The 22,157-nt window shown below is 42.3% G+C and overlaps 1 protein-coding gene across 3 annotated transcripts in view; it reads left to right on the forward strand.

The window, feature by feature from the left end:
* Positions 1-1,809: 1,809 nt before the first annotated feature.
* LOC131444660 (neuronal PAS domain-containing protein 3) overlaps positions 1,810-22,157 on the forward strand; it is a 140,093-nt gene continuing 119,745 nt past the window's right edge. For 2 of the 3 annotated variants that reach the window (XM_058615214.1, XM_058615215.1), the window contains exon 1: positions 6,513-7,470. In XM_058615214.1, the coding sequence (XP_058471197.1) occupies positions 7,418-7,470 (53 nt within the window). In that variant the 5' untranslated portion in view covers positions 6,513-7,417. Of the gene's footprint in view, positions 2,803-6,512; positions 7,471-22,157 lie in introns of those variants that run through there. The other variant, XM_058615213.1, reaches the window with a different exon arrangement.

Here is a 22,157-nt window from a genome sequence, read left to right on the forward strand (position 1 = left end):
CACAGACACACACATGCACACACACACACACGCAGAGTTGAGTCCTAATTCCATAAGGGAGTCCAGCATGTCTCCCCTGAAACCTCAGTCCAATTCATTTGATTTCATTACAGGGAGAGAGAGAGAGAGAGAGAGGGAGGGAGTGAGTGAGGGAAGGGTAGAGCGAGGCCCAGTGCATTGTGGGTGAGTGAGGCTGTGGTTTTCATTAGGCGCTGCTGGTTAGAGCTGCGATTGAATTTAGCGAGCAGGCTGAGGCGAGCGCGCCGTGTTTTTATTGCTCTTTAATCAGCTCAGTGGGGACGTTTTATTAGCGCCGCCGCTGTTTGTGAACAAGTGCAGGTTATTAGCGGCTGCTCAAAGTGAGGCCCGCAGCCTCTGCCGGGGTCCTGTGGGGGCTCTGCACTCAGCCCAGTATTGAACGTGTGTGTGTGTGTGTGTGTAAAAGCCGCCAGAGGTTAGGGTTCGATTCCTTGTGCTGTGAGTGGTGATGTTTTTAACTGTTTCACTCACATTTACTGATTTAACAGATTCTGGCTTTTTTCCTCTCTTTTTTAAAGGGTCACTTCACCCAAAAATATAGGTTTGTTTTTTTTACTCATTTCCAGAGGTTGTTGAGGTGACTTCTGACTGCACATGAACACATTAGTTACAGACTTGTCTTTAAAATCTACATCACTTTGAGTCTACGACATCTACGTCACATGATCACGTCTTTATCTCACTGTGAGACAGACTTTTATAAAGCACTCACTCTCCCACACCAAAGTCCACAGAGAAAATCACTGATTTTAGCTGCAGGGACACAGGAGCTGCTGGTCTGCTGCTGCCTCGTGTGGTCACTCCGTGTCACTGATGTCAATCAGAAGGAAAGATTTTGTGTGTGTGTAAAATCAGTGATGTTGTCTGTGGGCTTTGGTGTGGGAGAGTGAGTGGTTTATAAAAACAGTGAGATGGACGTGAACATGTTGTCAAGATGTCGTAGACTTACACTGACGTACGTTTTATTCCTTTACTCCTTTTGTTACGTGCCTAAAATCCCTTGAAACTGAAGTTTGTAAAGCACTCACTCTCCCACACCAAAGTCTGTAGAGAAAATGGTTCATAGCAGAAAAAACAATTTATAACCAAAAGTCATGTTTCCACTTTATGACAAATATTCTTTTTATTTTATGTAAGTGACTGGATATTAGATTCAGAGAGAGAGGAGGAGGAGGAGGAGGAGGAGTGAGAGAGAGAGCGTGCATTAGAGAGAGAAGGGGGAGGAGTCAGAGTGAGAGAATATGACTTTATTCTGGAGTCAGATCACACACACGGTGAGAGAAGTGGAGAGAAGAGCAGCGCAGAGAGGAAGAGGAAACACTGTTACACACTTTATCATCCACATGAAAACACACTCTCCTTTACCTGTGTTTGTGCTCGTGCGTGTCTCTCCTCCTCCTCCTCTTCATGTATAAACAACAGACTGTTGCGTTCATGTGTTCACTTAAAGTTAAAAGAAACTGCGCGTGAAAAAGTGACAAAAGAACCACGACACGTTTACTCCTTACTTTAAAACACGCGTGATTACAGTCCACGTGTTTTCACACACACACACACACACACACACACTCAGAGTAAAGCGTTGAATGATGTTTGCGTTCGTGCGCGCGGACTGAGGTCAGAGGAGACGTCCTTCTGCTGCTGAGCAAACACCGCTATCACTCAATCTGCACGAGCGCGCGCGCGTGTGTGTGTGTGGTACAGAGGGCAGCGCACACACACACACTCACTCACAGACATACCGACACACACTTCTCCTCCTCCTCCTCCTCCTCCTCCTGCTGCTGCTGCTGCTGCTCCTGCTGCTGCTGTTGTTTCACAGTATCAGTGTTTCTGTGACTCCGCTGTGACCGTGGAGCTGCAGCTCATCACAACTCACTGAGCCTCCGTCTGCACCGGACACGCACGAGGACAGCGCGAGGACACCCCGGGACCCGATGCCTTTCTCGGAGGGAGAGCCGGCGGCGGCGGTGGTGCCCGCCTGAGACCGAGAGGAAGAGGAGGAGGAGGAGGAGTGAGGGGGAGTGAGGAGCTCCTGCACCGGGAGACGACAGCTCAGACGCGGCTCAGCGTCCGTCTTTGAGCCGGTGAAATCATCATCCCTCTGATCCACTCATCCATCGATCGTCGGGAGCAGCGGGAGACGGAGGGAGCGCGCGCCCGGAGCGGAGACACCGGAGACAGCGGCGCGGACCATGAGGACGCGGATGATCCGGAGCCGGACTGTGTTTTTCTCTGCGGGATAAAGAACCCAGATCACCCGAGAGGAAGAAAACAAAGAAACTAAGAAGAGAAGAAGAAGAAGAAGAAGAAGAAAAACAGGTTGTTTTCACTCATCGATCGTCTTCACTTATTGATCCAGTGATCGGTCACTGATGGCTTTTACGCACCGGGACCAGGATCCGGATTATCCTCAGAGTTCCATGAGAAGAAAAGGAGAATAATAAAAATATAAAACAACAACAACAACAAAAAGAAGAAGAATATTTTTTCTTATTATTATTTTTTTTAATTATTATTTTGTCTTCTGTTGCTGAATCAATATCTGTATCGATCCCACTGATCAGTGACTGCCACGGACGCACAGCCCGGGACCATGATCAGGATCTTCCCGGATTTCAGCGTCCAGGTGACGGCCTCAGCTGCCGGAGGAGGAGGAGGCGGCGGCATGGTGACCGGACCCCCCGTGGGCCGGGTGCCGGTGCCCGGAGCCACGAACGGAAGCCCGCAGAGCGTGCAGGGTCTGAGCGGCTACCAGCAAAGGTGAGAGACGACCTGTGGCTCTGTCTCTGTCTGTCTGTCTCTCTCTTTATGACCTTATTCTGTGGGACATTTTTATGTCCAGGCACAGTTGGACGTCTTTAACTCAGTGGAAATCTGTTTTTATTTGATTTGATTTATTTATGATCATTTACTCTCATGTTTCAGCGTCTTTGAGTGTCTAGAAAAGCGCTATATAAATTTGATTTATTATTATTATTATTATTATTATTATCATTATTATTATGTTGTGATCGGTTTCACTTTTGAAATGACCTTTAACCTCAGACAGAAAGACTTAAAAAAACAAAACTGCTCAGTGTGAGTTTGGAGACAATGTCACAAAAATGTGTCCTCATGTCGTCTGATCTTTCTCTGGATGACGAAGACGATGTTTGATTCTTCTTCTCGTTTCGCTACAACTTTTTTTTTTGTGTGTAAAATCTCAGTGAAAAGAGGAAGTGAAGGAGTGAGAGGGTGAATGTTGGGCGAGTGAATGGTGGAGGTGACGCTGCTGTAAAATTCAGAGGAAAAAGCATGATGTGACGCCGCAGTGTTTCCACTTCACCCTCTTCTCCGTGATTCATCCATTCATCCTCACGCCCCCACAACTGTTGTTTTTTAATAATCATCTGGAGTGTGTGTGTGTGTGTGTGTGTGTGTGTGTGTGTGTGTGTGTGTGTGTGGCCTCAGAAAGGGAGGAAAAAAGGCGTATTGTGTTATTTAAAGCAGTGCTCACACACACACAATCAAAGGATGTGTGTTTGTGAACGTATGAAGTGACAGTTTTTGACAGATGCTACGTCATGTGACCGCTGGAGTGACTCAGCAGAAACTTACAAAACCTCTTTAAAGTCCACCTGAGTGTCTCTGAGTCTGGCCTTCGTCCTCCAGGACTCTCCGTCCCGTCAAAGCGTCGCTGTCTTCGTCGTCTCCGTCGTCTTCGTCGTCTTCGTCGTCTTCTTCCTCTCGACGCCTCGTGTTTCCTGCAGCAAACAGCTGGCAGCTAATATGTTTATACATTACGCTCCATTATCCACGTCGCCTCTGTTTGACTGCTCTCAGTAACTGAGCAGCGCACGCACACACACACACACACACACACACACACACGCACACACACGTCCTCATATAATACCTCTGTAGACGTCCAGTGAGGTCACGTGCTGGAGGTCAAACCTGTGACCTTTACACTTTGCCTCTGAACTCTCGTTCTACTTTTAAGCTCAGATGAAAAATAACGACATTTAAATTTAGATCAATAAAATGTCTTTTTTTAGTTTTATTTGTCTCTGCGGGGACATGAAGACGTCGCCACAGCAGCAGGACGACAGAGACACAAACGGCTCAATTCAAACCGAAAACAAACCATCAGAAATATACAGAGACGTTAATGTCTGTAAACACCGGGACGACGACGTTATGGAGACAAAAGACAGCGTCAAATATTAAGAGTCTTTGAACAAACAAAAGGTTTACGTCTCAAATATAAAAATAAGGAGATTTAAATGTAAAATCACTGAGATGTCAAAAATAATCAGGACATAAAACACAGCGTCACAACGTCATTTCCTTTAATCCTCACAAATGTCATGTTTTAAAAGTGCAGGTCAGAAAGTGAGAGGTTTACAGACGATCACATTCTCCTGACTCTCATTCTTACGACTGAATAATGAGATTGAAATATAAAATCACTGTGTGATGTCAGAGTCAACACACGAGCAGCAGATTATGGACATAAAACGCAGCGTCACACTCAAAGAAACATGCTCAATATATATATCTCATTATTCAGTCGTATAATTTCCTTTAATCCTCACAAATGTCATGTTTCAAAGGTGCAGGTCAAAAAGTGAAGATAGAAACTCTCTGAGATTTAAAAGTAAAATCACTGTGTGTGATGTCATATATGAAACATGAGCCTCAGTCGTTTACCAGATTATGGAAATAAAACGCAGCGTCACAGTCAAAGAAATGGGCAATTATAAAGACCATCAGCTTTGAAGTGTTTGTAAACGGCCTCAGGACCAGTGATGGTGAATGTGAACGTGTGAATGTGTCTTTTATTTCCATATTTTTTTTTTTTTTTTTTTTTAATGTGACCAGAGATTTTCAGCCGTAAATCACTGAATCTGAGAGGAGGCAGATTATGTGTAATCTGGACATTAATGTTTCACTCCAAAAACAACGTCAGAACCTGGAGGTCAAACCTGTGACCTTTGTGACACGGTCACGTGACCACAAATCAATGGTTACGCTTTGTTTTGTTTTTTAATTTCTTCCCACTCAGAATCTTAATCTAAAATGTTGACATAACTTTATTAGACGTAAAAGTCAGTGACTGAACAGCAGCAGCAGCTCCAAACTCGCTTTACCAACATTTGAAACATTTGACTCACATGCGAACAATTCATCGTTTTCAAATCACAGTTCAGTCGGGAAAATCATCGCAAACGCTGCGATTTATCGCTAATTTAAAAACAACGCGGTGGAAAAGAACAAGCGTATTTGAAGTTCTCGTCTTCACCAGAGCGTGAAAGTTTTTCCACGAAAGATTCTTTCCTCACACTCAAACATGAAAGTTACAAAGAACTTGATTTGCTTCAGTCGCTTCACAAATGTGCGTTTAACGTTTAAACCGGAGATCAAACCTGCGACTTTGACTCGTGACCTTGAAAATCCGCCGCCGTCGTCGTCGTTTCATAAATTCTTATTTTTCTCCACAGACAAAGAAAACTCAGTGTGATCAACTTCAAACTCTGTGACGTCAGCGTGGACACGGTTACGAATAAAAGTTACCAAAAGCTTCACTCAATGTCACGCGGTGTGGACACTAGGGGGCGACAAAGTTGTGTCAGCAAAAACAAAGAAGACCCAGAAACACAAAGTGTTGTAACTCCTCTGTAAAACGTCTGATCAGAACCAAACGTGCGAGGGTCAATAATCGTCCCGCCCTGAAGACGTCCACGTGGAAACATTCAGTCTTGAACACAGCGCCCCCTCGTGGCAACACTAAACATTCCATTTTACATTACAGCCAAATGGGAATACTCGCGGGGAATTGACGCAAATGTGCACAGCTCAACAGCGCCCCCTGGTTTCACATACATGCGTGGAATTTGGCATAAGGACGAAATCTACGAAAGAAAATTTACTCGTAAATCACGGCGTCGTCTGTTAAACTGAACACCGCGGATTCAACCTTTATTTTCACCCGGAAACAAACGACTTCATCATCATCATCATCAGCTGCAGGTGGAAGTTCCCTCCTCCCTGAACCTCCCCCGCCACAACCGCGACGTTAACCCCCGTGTTTGTGCGGAGAAAATACCCAGCATGCCTTTGACCTTGACAGGTCATTGGTGTAGACAGAGAGACACAGAGTGTGTGTGTGTGTGTGTGTGAGAGAGAGCTGCAGCTTCACTTTAATCATCAGGTTACAATAAATGATACATTCTTAAAAAAGAAATACATTTAAATAAACTGATGAAGAATGAGGAGGAGCTGATGATGTCACTGACGTCCAATAACTGTCCTGAAACATGAAAACAAACAGCTTTTAAATGTCTTTTTATTCAGATTAATCAGATTAATCAGATTATTCAGATTATTCAGATTCAGATAAAGTCAATGTTGTGTTTTCATGGAGAGAAAACGGAGAGTGTGAGTCTGAATGTGAAGTGAAGACATTTACTGTGATGTCTTTATTATGACACTGAAGGATGTGTGTGTGTGTGTGTATGTGCGCGCGCGTGCGTGAGCGTGTATGAGAGATTTACAGCCAAATAAATCACCCATCAGCCCTTGCGCACGTTGGCTAAATGATTGTTGGTGTTTTGTTTGTGTGACGGTTCAAAAAATGTGGTTCCAATATTTCCCGCGGAGGTGCGACCTGCTGTAGAGAGGGAGATTTAAATAACACACACACACACACACACACACACACTGCATCTGAGTGGCGGTGTTGCTGCGCTGGAGCAAACAGCGGAGATGTGTGGTGTCAGCTGCGGACAAGCGGAGACACTTTGTCCGCTGACAGACGCTCCGTGGCGGGGATCGTTCACCGGGAGCTTCACCGGGATGTAGGCGCTGCAGCGGCGGCGGGAATGTAACGATCTGACGCGCCTGTTGTTGTTAGTGTGTGTGTGTGTGTGTGTGTGTGTGGTTTCTTTTCTTCTCCCTCCGGAGCGCATGCAGGAAATTCCTGTGAACATCCAGAGACAGCGAGGATCACAGAGGCTTCGTGCCCGGGCTCCCCCTCACTCTGCTCGGCATGGCTCAGCTGCTGCAGCCCGCTGTCTGCCGCCTGCCGCTCCAGCACCGCCCGTTGTTTCCACGCTTCTGCTGCTGCTGCTGCTGAGCGGCGGCGGCGGCGGAAGACGCGCGCACGGCACCGCGCGCACACACACACAAACACACACATACATAGTCCTCACGTTCCCACACACACACAAGCGGACACGGACATGGCTTTGTCTTAACACACCGACCATGACGCATTGCTGTCAGGGCGCAGCGCACCGCGGACGCGGCGGCACCGCGTCCGAGTAACCGCGCGGAGCGACAGAGAGGCGGCGAGGAGAGAAAGTCAGGAATCAGAGATAATTGTTGCAGGAAGATGGCGCCCACCAAACCCAGCATCCAGCAGCAGGACCCGACACGGAGAGAACGGTAACCGGGGCTCGGACTGGTGCACACACATACACACACACACACACACACGCACACACACACACACACACACACACACACACACACACACACACACTGCTCCTCCTCCTGCTTGTTCACAGCTGCACCGCGCAGCGTCCAGGTCTGGTGTTTGGTGTTTTTAGTCTGGAGGTGTCACCCTGTGTGTGTGTGTGTGTGTGTCAGTCAGTCTGTGTGTGTGTGTGTGTGTGTGAGAGAGTGTGTAACAGGTCTCTGGTCTCAGTGTTTTGTGGAAAAACCAAAAGCTGTCCAGTTTTTTTTTTTTCACCTCGTGTTTTCTCTCTTCTCTGATCGTTAGTGTGTGCGTGTACGTGTGCACGAGGCGCACGTGCACGTCTGGACTGTGTTGATGCTTCAGTTCCTGTGGAGGAAAAAAAAACGTGGCTATCCTTGGTGTGTGTGTGTGTGAGTGTGTGCAGGTCATGACCTCAAAGCTGGTTCACTCTGCTCTCATCATTATTGAGGTGTGTGTGTGTGTGTGTCTGTGTGTGTGTGTGTGTGTGTGTGTGTTCACATTGTTTTTCTGCTCAAACTGAATCAACTAGTGGATTCTGTTCTACATGACACGCGTACACACACACACACACACACACACACACACACACACACACACACACACACACACACACACACACACGTTCACTCTGACCTTAACCATAAACTACTGCCTGACCTAATCCTAATTTTAAAACACAGTAATCTACTTTGTTGGGACAAGTCCCTCTCACGTGTGTGTGTGTGTGTGTGAACACATTTATGTCCCTACAACATCGGGAAAACCAGGTTTAACCTGTTGATTCTCTACCTTTTTATATTTCTGTCCTAAAAATGACATTTAGTCTCTCTCTCTCTGTGTGTCTCTCTCTCTCTCTCTCTCTCTCTCTCTCTCTCTCTCTCTCTCTCTCTCTCTCTCTCTCTCTCTCTCTCTCTCTCTCTCTCTCTCTCTCTCTCTCTCTCTCTCTCTCTCTCTGTGTGTGTGTGTGTTCCGTGGACGTTTGTGTGTTTATTTCCACAGTGAAGTAGAAACTCTCACAAAGGCCGTGACACGTTTTTCTTCACGCTGCTGCTTCTGTTTTGTGTCGTAACTAAAGTGAAACGATGGAGTTTTGTTGTTGTTGTCGTCGTCGTGTCTGTGCGTTTACGTCACTTCTCTTGTTGCGTCTCATGCTGTAGCTTTGTCTTATTTTGGTAGAATCACATTTGCAGTGGATTCTCTTCTGTTGTCTTGTTACACCTGTTGATTTATCAATGATTTCAAATTCACACTGAATTCAGTTTGTCGTACGTTGCAGATTTGACGTGCGCTAACGTCGTGAGACAGGAAGTAGAATTCAGTCCGTGCAGTGAATCACGTTTACAATGTTTCCACTTCCACAAGAGACTTTAGATGATGATGATGATGATGATGATGATGAAGATTATCAGCAGCTCATTTGCATAAACCGAGGTCATAGTTTACCAAAACTGACGAAAACTAGAATTAAAAACAACAACAACAACTGAGTGTTAATTGTGTGTTTTCTAAAACTAAACTAGTTTTCCTCTTTATAAATGAATTTCATACATAATTAATTATTTTGGCTTCTTTTGAAGGGTTTTATTTGAGAGACAGTATTTAGGATTGTTTTCATAATCCATTCATCTGTCCATTATTATAAATGTCAGAAAAGGCTGATCAGTGTTTGTCAAACATAGACATGATGTCTTTGTTTTTATGCAGCAAAAAACAAATATTCATACAGTATATAATATTCATATATAATATTTAAAGGAGCTGAAAAATCAGAAAACTGGTTTTAATTACTTAAACAATCTATAATCAAAATGGTTGACCATTCATTCAGTAATCGATTAAATGAGGAGTTGTTTCACCCCCTAATGAAAGAATCTTGCACCAAAACCAACATGAAAACCAATAAAAACTCAACAAGAAAATAAAACCCAGCAAACCTGCTCTAAAAATTAATAAAATCAAACTCATTTTAAAAAGAAAACATCGAAACTAAACTAATGAGAAATGTAAAACTATCAGAAGCTCAGTGTTGTTTCTCTTCTGTGTGTGTGTGTGTGTGTGTGTGTGTGGGGTGATACACAGACGTCGTCATGTGTCGCTTTATAACACAATCATGGTGTCGTGATATTATTGGTATCAAATCCACGCAACGTCAGACCGTTTTAAACCTGCACAGAGAAAATAAAAGCAGGCCATTAAAGGTTGTGATGGATGGACTGTGTGTGTGTGTGTGTGCGTGTGTGTGCGTGTGTGTTCTCTCTCTCACACACACACACACACACACACACAGAAGCAGGAGAATCAATCTGAAAACTGATGGTTTGTTTAGGCAATAAAATAATGTACATGTGTGTAGGTGATCCATCTATTAATGTCCTTCATTATCCATCCGTCTTCTCCTCCTACCAGCCCTCCATTCTCCCACCATTTACTCCCACATCCATCCATCCATCTCCCCTCTCTCTCTTTCTCTCTCTCTGTGTGTGTGTGTGTGTGTGTGTGTGTGTGTGTGTGTGTGTGTGTGTGTGTGTGTGTGTGTTTTTGGCTGAGCTGCTGTTTGTGGATCTATTTCTGGGGGCATTTCAGCGCCGATAGGCATCAGGAGGAGACCAAATTAATTTCCAGCAGTCGAGGGAGGGAAGAGAGAGGAGGACAGACTTCATAGCCGACTGCACAAGTGCTTCCACTATCAGTACACTACACCCCGAGTGGAGAGGGAGGGAGGGAGGGAGGGAGGGAGGGAGGATGATGGAGAGATGATGGAGAGGACGACTGGACAAGAGACTCAGACTCACAGAGAGAGAGGGGGGGTGAGATGGGGCGAGGGAGAAGAGACGAGGATTAAAAGGACGAAGAAGAGCAATGACATGGTGAAAAAGGAAGGAGGAATAAAGTAAAGATAGATTATTGTCATAATTACAGCTGACACACACCAGAAAATCTACCTTTTATATCATATAGAGAAATCTGTGTAGATTTATACTTTAGATCCTGATCTAGGAGATACATGTGGATATGAACTCATGAACCGTGTGAAACTAAAATAACATTTGCACTTATTACCTTTGATATCACAGTTTTATTTCTTTTAATAAATGATATGTATGTGTGTTACAAACGACATTGACTATAAATATGCCTTAAATTCAGCTGTAACGCAAATAATTAGCCTGTTAACGAGTAACCTTTTTAATCAATATATATATAATATTAGTGTATTTCACAAATGTATTCAATTACTATTAGTATTATTATTATCAGTATTATTATTACCAGTGTTATTACCATTATTATTATTATCAGTATGCTTATTATTACCAGTATTATTATCAGTATGCGTATTATTACCAGTATTATTATTATCAATATTGTTATTATTTTTATTACCAGTATTATTATTATTATTATTATTATTATTACCAGTATTATTATTCTTATTATTATTATCAGTATTATTATTCTTATTATTATTACCAGTATTATTATTATCAATATTATTTATTACCAGTATTATTATTATTATTATTATTATTTATTATCAGTATTGTTGTTCTTATTATTATTATTATTATTATTAGTATTGTTATTATAATAATTATTATTATTATGAATGCAGCAGCTTTTAAAAGCAAGAAAAAGACATCACAGATACTTTCTCATGATATGACGATATCTAAACTCTGAGACCAGATCTTGTTTCATGGCGGTTTGCTCCAGAACTCTGGAAATAATGTTTTTGTCCACAAACACAAAATAATTCAGTTTGAATGATTTCTTTGTTTTGATCATATTCACATTTAAGAAGCTGCGAAATCACAAAGTAGTAGTAACAACATGTTTGCAGCAGCTCCTCCTCCTGCTCCTGCTCCGGCTCCTCCTCCTCCTCTGCTGCACTGAGACATTTACATTTGTCTTCTTTACTCTGCGACAGAAGCATAGTGTGTGTGTGTGTGTGTGTGTGTGTGTGTGTGTGCGTGCGTGTGTGCGTGTCAGAGAGTTTACACATTGTTATTTGCTAACACAGAACAAACTGTTGCTGTTTCTGAGGCCGCAGACGTTTTCTATGCATTTTTTAGGAAAAAAAAGAGAGGAAGCAATTCTGAGTGGACTGTGATAACTGTGTTTATGTTCAGGTCACACGGAAAACTACAACAACACAACTTTTATTTACACATTTCCTAACAATGTGTGTCAGGGTGTGGTCGACCTCTGACCCTGAAACAACTGAAACTGAACGTCTCCTCTGAACATTGTCCATGAACGTCTCTGAACATCGTTTCTGAACGTTGTCTGAACGTCGTCCATGAACATCTCTGAACGTCATCTTTCAGCGTCATTTCTGAACATTGTCCATGAACGACGCCTCTGAACGACGCCTCTGAACGACGCCTCTGAACGTCGTCTCTGAACGACGTCTCTGAACGTTGTTTCTCAATGTCGTCTCTGAACGACGCCTCTGAACGACGCCTCTGAACGACGCCTCTGAACGACGCCTCTGAACGTTGTTCCTGAACGACGCCTCTGAACGTCGCCTCTGAACGACGCCTCTGAACATGGCCTCACTGTTGTTTCCCTCAGTTTTTAAGTTCAGACGACGTCAGGTGACTGAAACACTTTAATGTTTCCTGACAAACAGAATAATTTCATTTTTATTTCTGTTTTGTTACATTAACGTCTTTTCCTGTCTTTAGTCGTCTGTTACTTTCAAAATATTTTTCTCTCTTGTGGGGGAGAACTTCCTCCTCTTCTTCCTCCTCTTCCTCCTCTCACAGACAGAGGATGTAATCACCTCACACCTGCTGACTCAGCAGTTTCTCACCTCAGGACCAATATCCACCTGTCCTTGAAAACACACACTTCAATTATACCACACTTTAGATTAAACACACACACACACACACACACACACACGCTTTATTACTCCGCCTCACTTTCAAATTCTTTCTCTGCTCAGGTTGAAGTTAATGGCCTTGTGGTGGATGAATGAGTGGATGAATGGATGAGTGTTGGTAGAAATCCGTGTACTGTGCTGCAGGTGTGTCACCTGAGGTCAAAGGTCGTGAAGGTGAATATTTTCTGCCTTCTTTGCTCCATGAAACTCGTCGACAGTTTTCAACATTAAATGGAACAAAATGATCAGTCGACAAACTAACAATCTATATAATATATAATATCAATATAGTTGTATTTGAATACAGACCATAATACTAAGGCTCTTATTTGGTAGTAACAAAGACAGTTTGAGGAAATGTAGTGAAGTAAAAGTACAGCATTTATTTATGTTATTATGTAACTGAACATGTAGATGAAGGAATGATAGTGACATGAATCATTCACGGCTGTAGTCGCACGCCCTGGTGGTGCCTTTGTTTTTGTTTCACTTTCAATCATTTCTTTGTTTTATGGACAAACAAAGTAGAAAATATCCACATTAAAGAAGCTGAAAAATGACAGAAACTGTTTTTAATGATTCAAATAAAAGTTGATGAATAAAATAGTGGGAGATGAATTTAGGCATCCATTCATGGTTGAGTTGTTTTGATGCAGGTGTAAAGTTCACCCCTCGCTCTGGTCACCTGTTCTGCCCCCTGCAGGCAGGAATGACACCTGGGGGTGAAATGACTATTGATTATGGAGGAGGAGGCGGAGTCACCTCAGTCCACTCTGTCTGTGATAAATCTGTGAATATATGAATAGAGGTGTGTGTGTGTGTGTGTGTGTGTGTGTGTGTGTGTGTGTGTGTACCTGCTGAGAGAACATGGTGACATTTGGGAAAAACTCGACCTCATGCTGATCAGAGATGAGAGAGCTCTCTCTCTCTCTCTCTCACTCACACTCACTCACACTCACACACACACACACACACACACACACACACACACACACTCACACAGACACACAGACATTTAGTCTGATTCAGCAGTTCTAGGTTTGATGAAGTCATAGATATTAATTGTCACTGTTACATGTTTTTATTAGAATAACATCATTCACAAACAGTTGTTTAAAAAGCTACTAAACTAAGCTGTTAGCCATATATGTGCATGGTTAACAGCTACGCTAACAACCAGAGGATGAACGCGCCTGTGCGCCTGTGTGTGTGTGTGTGTGTGCGCATTGACGCAGGAATTTGTGTCGTCAGCAAAAAAGAATACGAATTAGAAATGATCTTGTTAAAGTTAAGTCTCAGTCAGACTAAGACAATAATTCACTTTTCTTAATGTCATGTAAACACATTAGTCCGACTTAAGTCCAGCTCGTCTTAGTCAGACTAACATACGTGGATCATGTGATTCATAGTCAGACTTTTGACCAGGTCGATCCTGGTTTCAGTTCTGTGTGTCTGTAGTTGTAGTGTTTGAGTGTCTCCACGACGACCTTCAGGCCAATCAGTGATCAGTGCCTGAAGCCCCCCCCCCCCATGTTGTCATCATTGTTGATGCTGTTGTTGTCGTCGGCCATGATGGATCTGCTGCATGTAATTTCATGCAAGTGTCCTTTAGTTATTGATGTGTGTACTTATTCACCCACTTGACTTATGACACACACACACACACACACACACACACGCACACTGTCCTACAGCCCTTGTCATTAAATGACCAGCCATTACATCCTGAGCGCGCACACACACACACACACACATACATATATACAGACACACACACACACACTGCTGTGAATCCTTATTGTGTCTCTCTGACCTTATTTTGTCGTCACCCTGTGAATTCCAATAAAGTTTGAATTGAATCCAACTTTGCTGTCGCTGGTTTCATCCAGCTGCCGTGACCTTTGACCTTTGACCTGTGGTGGCTGAGAATAACAACCACGTGCCTGGACACGACAGACAGCGACTCTGAGACCACAACAACTTAGCACTGAACAAGTGAAACACATTCAGTCATGTGATCTGGGAGGATTAGAATATTTCTCATTAAAAATAGATGCTGATTGTGACTATTTTCACGCACGACTTTCGCAAAAGTCGCGCTGCATGAATGCAGCATAAGAAGAGGTGGTGTGCAGCAGGGTGACGATGATACTGTGTATCGTGAGTTCTCAGAGAAGCAGTTTTTAAACAGAAAGTGAGTGAGTTTGTGTTTGTTCATATTTTATTCATGACATGAGTTCATCATCATCATCATCATCATCATCATCATCACTGAATGTTTGTACATGAACAAGATAAAAAACTCAGCCATAATAACAAACGTGGAGGTTAAGGTTAAAATAATCTCAGTTAATCTAATCTAAAATGTTACACACTGGACCTTTAAGATGCAGAAATGTCCAAAAACTCATATATGAGTGTGCAGTATGGGCGGATTATACATTAAATACCAGATTATATGAAGTGTAATCCGGGATTATACAGATTTAGAGTAACATGTAATCTGAGTTTGACGTGTTTTACACCTTCACATTCACACAAATAATTACAGTTTGACTCTTTGACCACGAGCAAAACTGAGAAATGGAACGTGGCCTTTGTGTGTGTGTGTGTGTGTGTGTCTGTCTGTGTGTGTGTGCGCGTGCACGCGCACGTGTGTGTGTGTGTCCAGGACAATTAAGTGTGGCTTCACAGTGATTGATACTCACTCGGCTTTCAATTTGTTCCACTACAGAGCTCAGAGCTTCACCTCCACAACCTCACACTCCCCGCTTCACCCCCGCGCCTCCACCTTCTCCACACACACACACACACACACACACACACACAGTTTCACTGAGTCGCAGAGAAATGGACACACTGTGTCACCACTGATCCACAGCAACACAAACACTGATATACTTCTATAAGTTTATAGTATAAGTTATTACTTATATTTACTTTATATAACAAGATATCACTTAGAGTTACTCTTAAACGTTATCACTTACACTTAAAAGTTAGCACTTATACTTAGATGTTAGCACTTGTACTTAAATGTTATCCTTTATACTTAAGTGTTATCACTTATACTTAAATATTAGCACTTATATTCATCATGTTATATCAGTACTGAGTATAAATAATCACTTTATTAATGAGAAAATGTTTATTATTTTAATGAAACATTTGACTTAATATCAGATAAAGTAATAATGAGAATGAATGACTTTATGACACAATGTTATAAAGGTTTTATGTCATTATAATTTAACTGTTATATGAATATTTTCACCTCGTGATTAAGAATCATTTTTGACACAAAAATCAGTCTGTCTCTGTGTGTCTCTCTGTGTGTCTGTCTGTCTCTCTGTCTGTCTGTCTGTTATAGTATTTTGTCTGTCAGTCAGATTAAAGGCAGATTACATTCATCGTCGGACGTTGAGGTGAATTAGCATTTCAATCTCGCAGTTTAACGGACGCTCGTTAAAAAAAGTAATGCTGAAACTGTAAATTGAGTTTTTTTCTTTTTTTTGAAGTATAAAAAAGTGCCCCCCCCCCCCCCCCACACACACACACACACACACACACACACATACCTGTAGTCAGTCAGTGTGTGTGTGTGTGTGTGTGTTGTTGTTAATTGGAGTGTGAGGTCCATGACAGTTATCAGCGGCTCATTCACTACATTAATGAGAATGATAGCAGCTTTAAAAAGACTGTTCCACACTCTGACCAAACTCATTAACACCAGCTCACATTTAAATACACTCATCCTTTCACCTGCTTCATCCCTCCATCACGTTCTTCTCTTCTCACTCTTTATGAACTATGTTTTCTTCCTGCTTTACGTTTGATTTGACCTTTTTTTATTTATTTATTTATTGAAGTTTATTCCTCTTCCTGGTGACATGAGGTCACTTATATTAGTCTGACATTTAGAAATAGTCTGTATTTACATTAACACCACTATACAGTTATATGTTAATAATAAATAAACGAGTGTAAATCAGTCTGTTACTGTCACTTAAATCTGTCTTAATGTCTTTAGAATTGACATCACTTTTTCTTTGTGTCTCTCTCCTCCTCCTCCTCCTCCTCCTCCTCCTCCTCTCAGCTCCTGCTCAGTTTGATTCCGACGTGACTAATCCTCCACTTTACACTGAAATAAATCCATCAAATAACATGAAACTGTACAGAAATGAGATGTAAGAGGGTTAAAGCAGGAAATGTGCACTGTGGAGGCTAATCTGCTCCTCACATGACTGAGGAGAGAGAGAGAGAGAGAGAGGAGGCAGCACTCGTCTCCTCCTCATCCTCATCCTTCTCTAAAAATAATAAACAAACAGAGGCGTCAAACTCGCGGTTCGTGGTCCTCATGCAGTCCTCTGTTTAATAGCATGACTTATTTCTTGTTTTTATTTACATTTATTTTGTGGCATAAATACATTTTTATTGTGAACTTTATATGAGAACAAACTCTTATTTTGAAATTCAGTGGCATGCCCCCTTGTGGTCAGAATAGACACTCCATGACTTTTGACGTTTGTCTGTGTCTCTCTGTCTGTGTCTGTCTCTCTCTGTCTGTCTGTGTCTGTCTCTATCTGTCTGTCTGTCTGTCTGTCTGTCTGTCTGTCTGTCTGTCTGTCTCTCTCCAGGTCCATGTGTTTTTTCCTCCATCTCCATCCGTCTTCCTCCTCTCATCCCTCGTTCATCTGTGTGCGTCTGTGTCGTGTCTTTGCTGTAATGATGAATGGTGTTTAGTGTCTCTCACACACACACACACACACACACACAGTGGGTGTCTCCGTGTGATGGATGGTGAGATTGTTGCAGTGATAGAGACGGAGGAGACGACCTGTCCTCTGTCTTCATCCTCTCTCTTCATCCTCAGTTGTTTGTTTATCTTCACTTTTTCTTCTTTACTGGGTCAGCTCTGAGATGCATTCAAGGAACCTTGTAAATGTCTTTACTTCTGTCAGTTCCACAGTTTGTAAGTTTTAGAGGAGCAGCTTTAGGATGCCTTCAAGGACCTTCGTAAACACCATCACTTCTGCTGCTTACAGCATTTTGAGTTTACAGGAGCAGCTGAAAGATGCATTCAATGACCTGAGTAAATTTGGTCACTTCTGCTGGTTCAGTAGCATGTTCATTAGAGAGCAACAGCTGCAAGATGCATTTCGGGGACCCTGATTATTTTTTACCACTTCTGCAGGTGTGTTTAGTTTCCAGTAGCATCTAAGAGATGCATTCAAAGACTCTGGTAAATGTCATGTTTTCCGCTGGTTCTACAGTGTGTTTAGTTTTGAGGAGCAGCTCAGAGATGCGTTCAATGACCCTAATAAATATCTTCCCTTATGCTGGTTGTTTTGAGTTTACTTGATTAGCTTTAAGATGCATTCAGGGACCTTCGTAAACGCCATCCCTTCTGCTGGTTATAGCGTTTTGAGTTCAGAGGTGCAGCTGAAAGATGCATTCAATGACCCCTGTAATAATGTCTTTACTTCATCATGTTCAGCACCATGTTGAGTTTACAATAGAAGCTTTGAGCTCTGGGTATTTTTTATTACTTCTGCATATTCTACTGTCTGTTTAGTTTTGAGGTGCAGCTCAGAGATGCATTCAAGGACCTTCTTAAATGCCATCACTTCTGCTGGCTAAAGAGTTTTGAGTTTAGAGGAGCAGCTGGAAGATGCATTGAGGGACCCTGGTTATTTTCACCACTTCTGCAGGTTTAACAGTATGTTTGCACAGAGATGCATTCAAGGGCCCCGGTAAATTGAATCACTTCTGGTGGTTCCATAGCATGTTAAGTAGAGTAAACAACTACGAGATGCATTCAAAGACTGCAGTAAATGTCATGACTTCAACAGTGTTTGAGTTCATGGGAGCGGCTCAGACTGATTGACTTTATTATAATGGAATGAATGAGTGAATATTTTGGACTCAGACGCTGAGTCGTCACATGTTTCTTCTTCTTTAGTTTCTTTGTTTCCTCTCGTCGTCGAGGACCTGCAGTCACTTACAGCGAGGTCCCACAAAGTCTGTTTTTATTCAGACTCTCAGTCTTTGTCCTCGTTTGCCTTCATCTCTGTCCATCCTTCATATACCTGTCTGTCTGTCTGTCTGTCTGTCTGTCTGTCTGTCTGTCTGTGTGTGTGTGTGAGTGTCTCACACACACACACACACACACACACTCAGACTGGACCTCATTTGGTGGAAGAAAAAGAAAAAGAGGAGAGGAACTAAAACAGAAGGAATTTAGGATGTGTGGAGAGAGAGAGAGAGAGAGAGGACGAGAGACAATGGGAAAGAGTGTCAAGAAGAATAAAACACACACACACACACACACACAGTCTCAGATATTTGATCAGATTCTCTGGTCAATTTTTAATTCTTAATAACTTATTGAAACAGACTCTGGAGTGTGCGATCAATACTTCTGCTGTGTGTGTGTGTGTGTGAGTGTGAGAGAGAGAGACAGGTCCACACTGAGGCCTTTCTCTGTGAATCTTCTCTAAAGTTGCAACTCCCAATTATTTTCATATTCCAATTATCTGTTGATTATTGTCTTCATTAATCGATCAATTAGTTGTTTTTGTTCATAAAACGTCAGAAAACCAGAAAATATTCACATCAAGGAAACAAAAAGAACACTCAAGTCAATAAAATGATACTAAAATAGATGGAGATTCATTTGGTAGTCGATCAATAATCCACCAATATTTCACTAGTTTACGTCATTTAATCATCAGAGTGTTTTATTCTTAATAAATCAAACCCGTTTCTGTGATTGTTCTGCTTTCTTTGCTCCATAAAAACAAAGAAATCAACCAAACAACTCATCAATTAATGGTGATGTTAAACTTATAAAGACAAATGTCTGTTAATGAAGCGACGAGGGCGTTTTAGTATTTCCAAGAGAGTTTTATTTATTTTTATTTTGAAGCTTCAGAGACTGTTTTAATTAATGTTATTGATTATTTTCTAACTAGTGAAGGACGTTGTGTTTTCACGTCTGTGCTTTGTTGAGACTAGAACTGCAACAATTCAGTGATTATTAATCAATGACTCAAAGTTTTCTATCATAAAAAAACTGTTTCTGTCATTTTTCAGCTTCTTAAATGTGAATATTTTTTACTTTCTGTCATTTTTCAGCTTCTTAAATGTGAATATTTTTTACTTTCTGTCATTTTTCATTCACTGAGACAGAATGTTGCGTACTGTACCTTTAAAATGAGAAAACACAGGAAAATAGAAAGTAAAACGTACACGTGGGAACATTTGAGGAAATTATGAAGGTTTTGCACAGCGCGTGCATGTGTGTGTGTGTGTGTGTGTGTGTGTGTGTGTGTGTGTGTGTGTACAGGGGTGATGAATTCCTACACACACATACACACACATACACACACACACTCTCCTGTTTGCTTTTCTCTTTCTCTTTCAATTACTCTCTCTCTTTCTCTGTCTCGACTTCCTTCAGGGCTTTGTGTATGTGGGTCAACAGAACACACACACACACACACACACACACACACACACTCCGCCCCCCAGCGTGTGATGGCGGCGTGCTAAATTAAATGTAGAGCTATATGTTGCCACCATCCAGATGACAAATGATGTGTGGTAATCGTCTTAGCTCTGATAGCAGCCGTAGCCCCTGGCCATGCACACACGCACACGCACACGCACACGCACACACACACACACCTCTGTCAGTGTGTTTGTTTCGTTTGACTGCGTTTGTCCTGTTTTATGAGCGTCCATGAACACACACACACATGCCTGTGTTCATCTGTGTGTGTGTGTGTGTAAATATGTGTATTTGTGGCTCATTTGTAGTTTATAGTGTTTGACTATTTTGCTGTAGCTTGTGTGTACGTCATGAGTGTGTCTGTGTGTGTGTGTCTGCATATTTCATTCATTGTTTTCTCATATATACATACGTGTGTGTGTGTGTGTGTGTGTGTGACAGTGTAATAACAGAACAGTCCTCCAGCAGCAGAAGATAAAAAGCTTCCACTAACTTTCCTCTGATAGAGACGACTCCTGTTTATTTACATTTAAATAACGCTCGTCCTCTCTGTCTGTCTGTCTGTCTGTCTCTCTGTCTGTCTGTCTGCCTGTCTGCCTGTCCACCATGTCTTCTCCTCACTCACATCATCCTGATTGGTCCGTCATGTTCTGTCTTTAGATGAATAAATAAATAAAGTCAGTCAGTCATTTCAGGTGTAAACGTTCTCCAGATTGTGAGGTGGTTCTGAAGTGTCCATGTTAGAGGCTCCGCCCCTCAGATGACATCATCTATGAGAGAGACCATGCTGTTTCTGCTGCTCAGTGTGATGATGGTCTGTCTCTGTCTCTGTCTGTGGTCTCACTCACTGGTTTCACTCTGAAAAACCTGGTTCTGGTTGTGTTTGGTTCTCTCTCACACACACACACACACACACAGTCTTTCTCTCAGTATAAAACAGTGTTTAGCGAATTAAAAGTGACTTTCAAACGTGAATGAATGTTGAACTGAAGAGTGAGTGTGTGTGAGTGAGTGTGTGTGTGTGTGTGTGCGCGCGTGCGTGCGTGTGTGTGTGTGTGTGTGTGTGTGGTCAGTGATGCTTTAAAAGAGAAAAATGGCTGAATAATAAAAAGTAATTTAAATGTTTTGAGAGAAACTTAATCACAGTTTCACTCGGAGTGGGAGTGAAGTATTGTTTTTAGTGGTCTGTCTGTCTGTCTGTCTGTCTGTCTGTCTGTCTGTCTGTCTGTGTTTCCGCACTTACCAACATGACCAACAGAGGCCGACAGAGGCTTATTGCATGAATGTGGTGAATTGTGTCATCTGTGATTGCTTTGTGAGCCGTGTAAGAACATGTTGTTGTGTTGTATTTAAACCTCCAACCACTAGTTGGCAGCAGACTTTCTGACAATTGACTCTCTATTGTTACATTTACTCAGATGTTTTGTCGTTTATTACATTTTCACAGTGATGATGTCACGCTGAAGATGTCACAGTGATGATGTCATGCTGATGATGTCACGCTGATGATGTCACAGTGATGATGTCACTCAGACTTTCACATTCAAAGACAACAGATTTTGACTGGAAACATGACAGCTGCTTTCACACCAGAGCACACACACACCTCGTCCCTCTGTCCCTCGAGGCCTCCACTTGTCCTCTGTCTCTTTGTCCTTTAGGCGTCTCATTGGGCGCCTGTTTATAAAAGGAAAGGTGTGAAGTAGAGGGAATTCCCATAATGCTCTTTTACTGGGAGAGTGGACAATGGCTGCTAATTGGTTCCTATTAGCAGGGGGGGGGACGGGGACGGGGACAGACACTTGAACATGTAGAACTGTGAGGACGTTGGTCTTGTTGTAGAAATGACTGATTTTTTTAATGTTCAAACTCAAAGATAAAACCCTAAATAACTTTAATTCTTCAAATCTTTGCGTGGACAAAGATGTAGGCTTTGGTTTTTAATGAGGACGTTGTTGGACACAGAGTGGACTCTTTGATGACTGGCGTCTGTCCACCAGAGACAATGACATGCAAGGACACTTGTGTGCTGGTTTTTGGACGAGCGCCCTAATGGGAGAGTTGGCCGAGGGAAAAGTTTGACAGCTGCAGGTGGAACCTCTGGAACCACTTTTATTCTTTTATACATCTGTTCAAAGACGAGTGTGTTTGTGTGTTTGTTCCAAACATCAGCACCTGGTGTAATTATGGACAGTAGCGACGCCAAAACACGTCCTCTCACTTTGGGTCAA

Source organism: Solea solea, chromosome 18 (genome assembly GCF_958295425.1).
Source record: "Solea solea chromosome 18, fSolSol10.1, whole genome shotgun sequence".
NCBI classification, from domain to species: Eukaryota; Metazoa; Chordata; class Actinopteri; order Pleuronectiformes; family Soleidae; genus Solea; species Solea solea.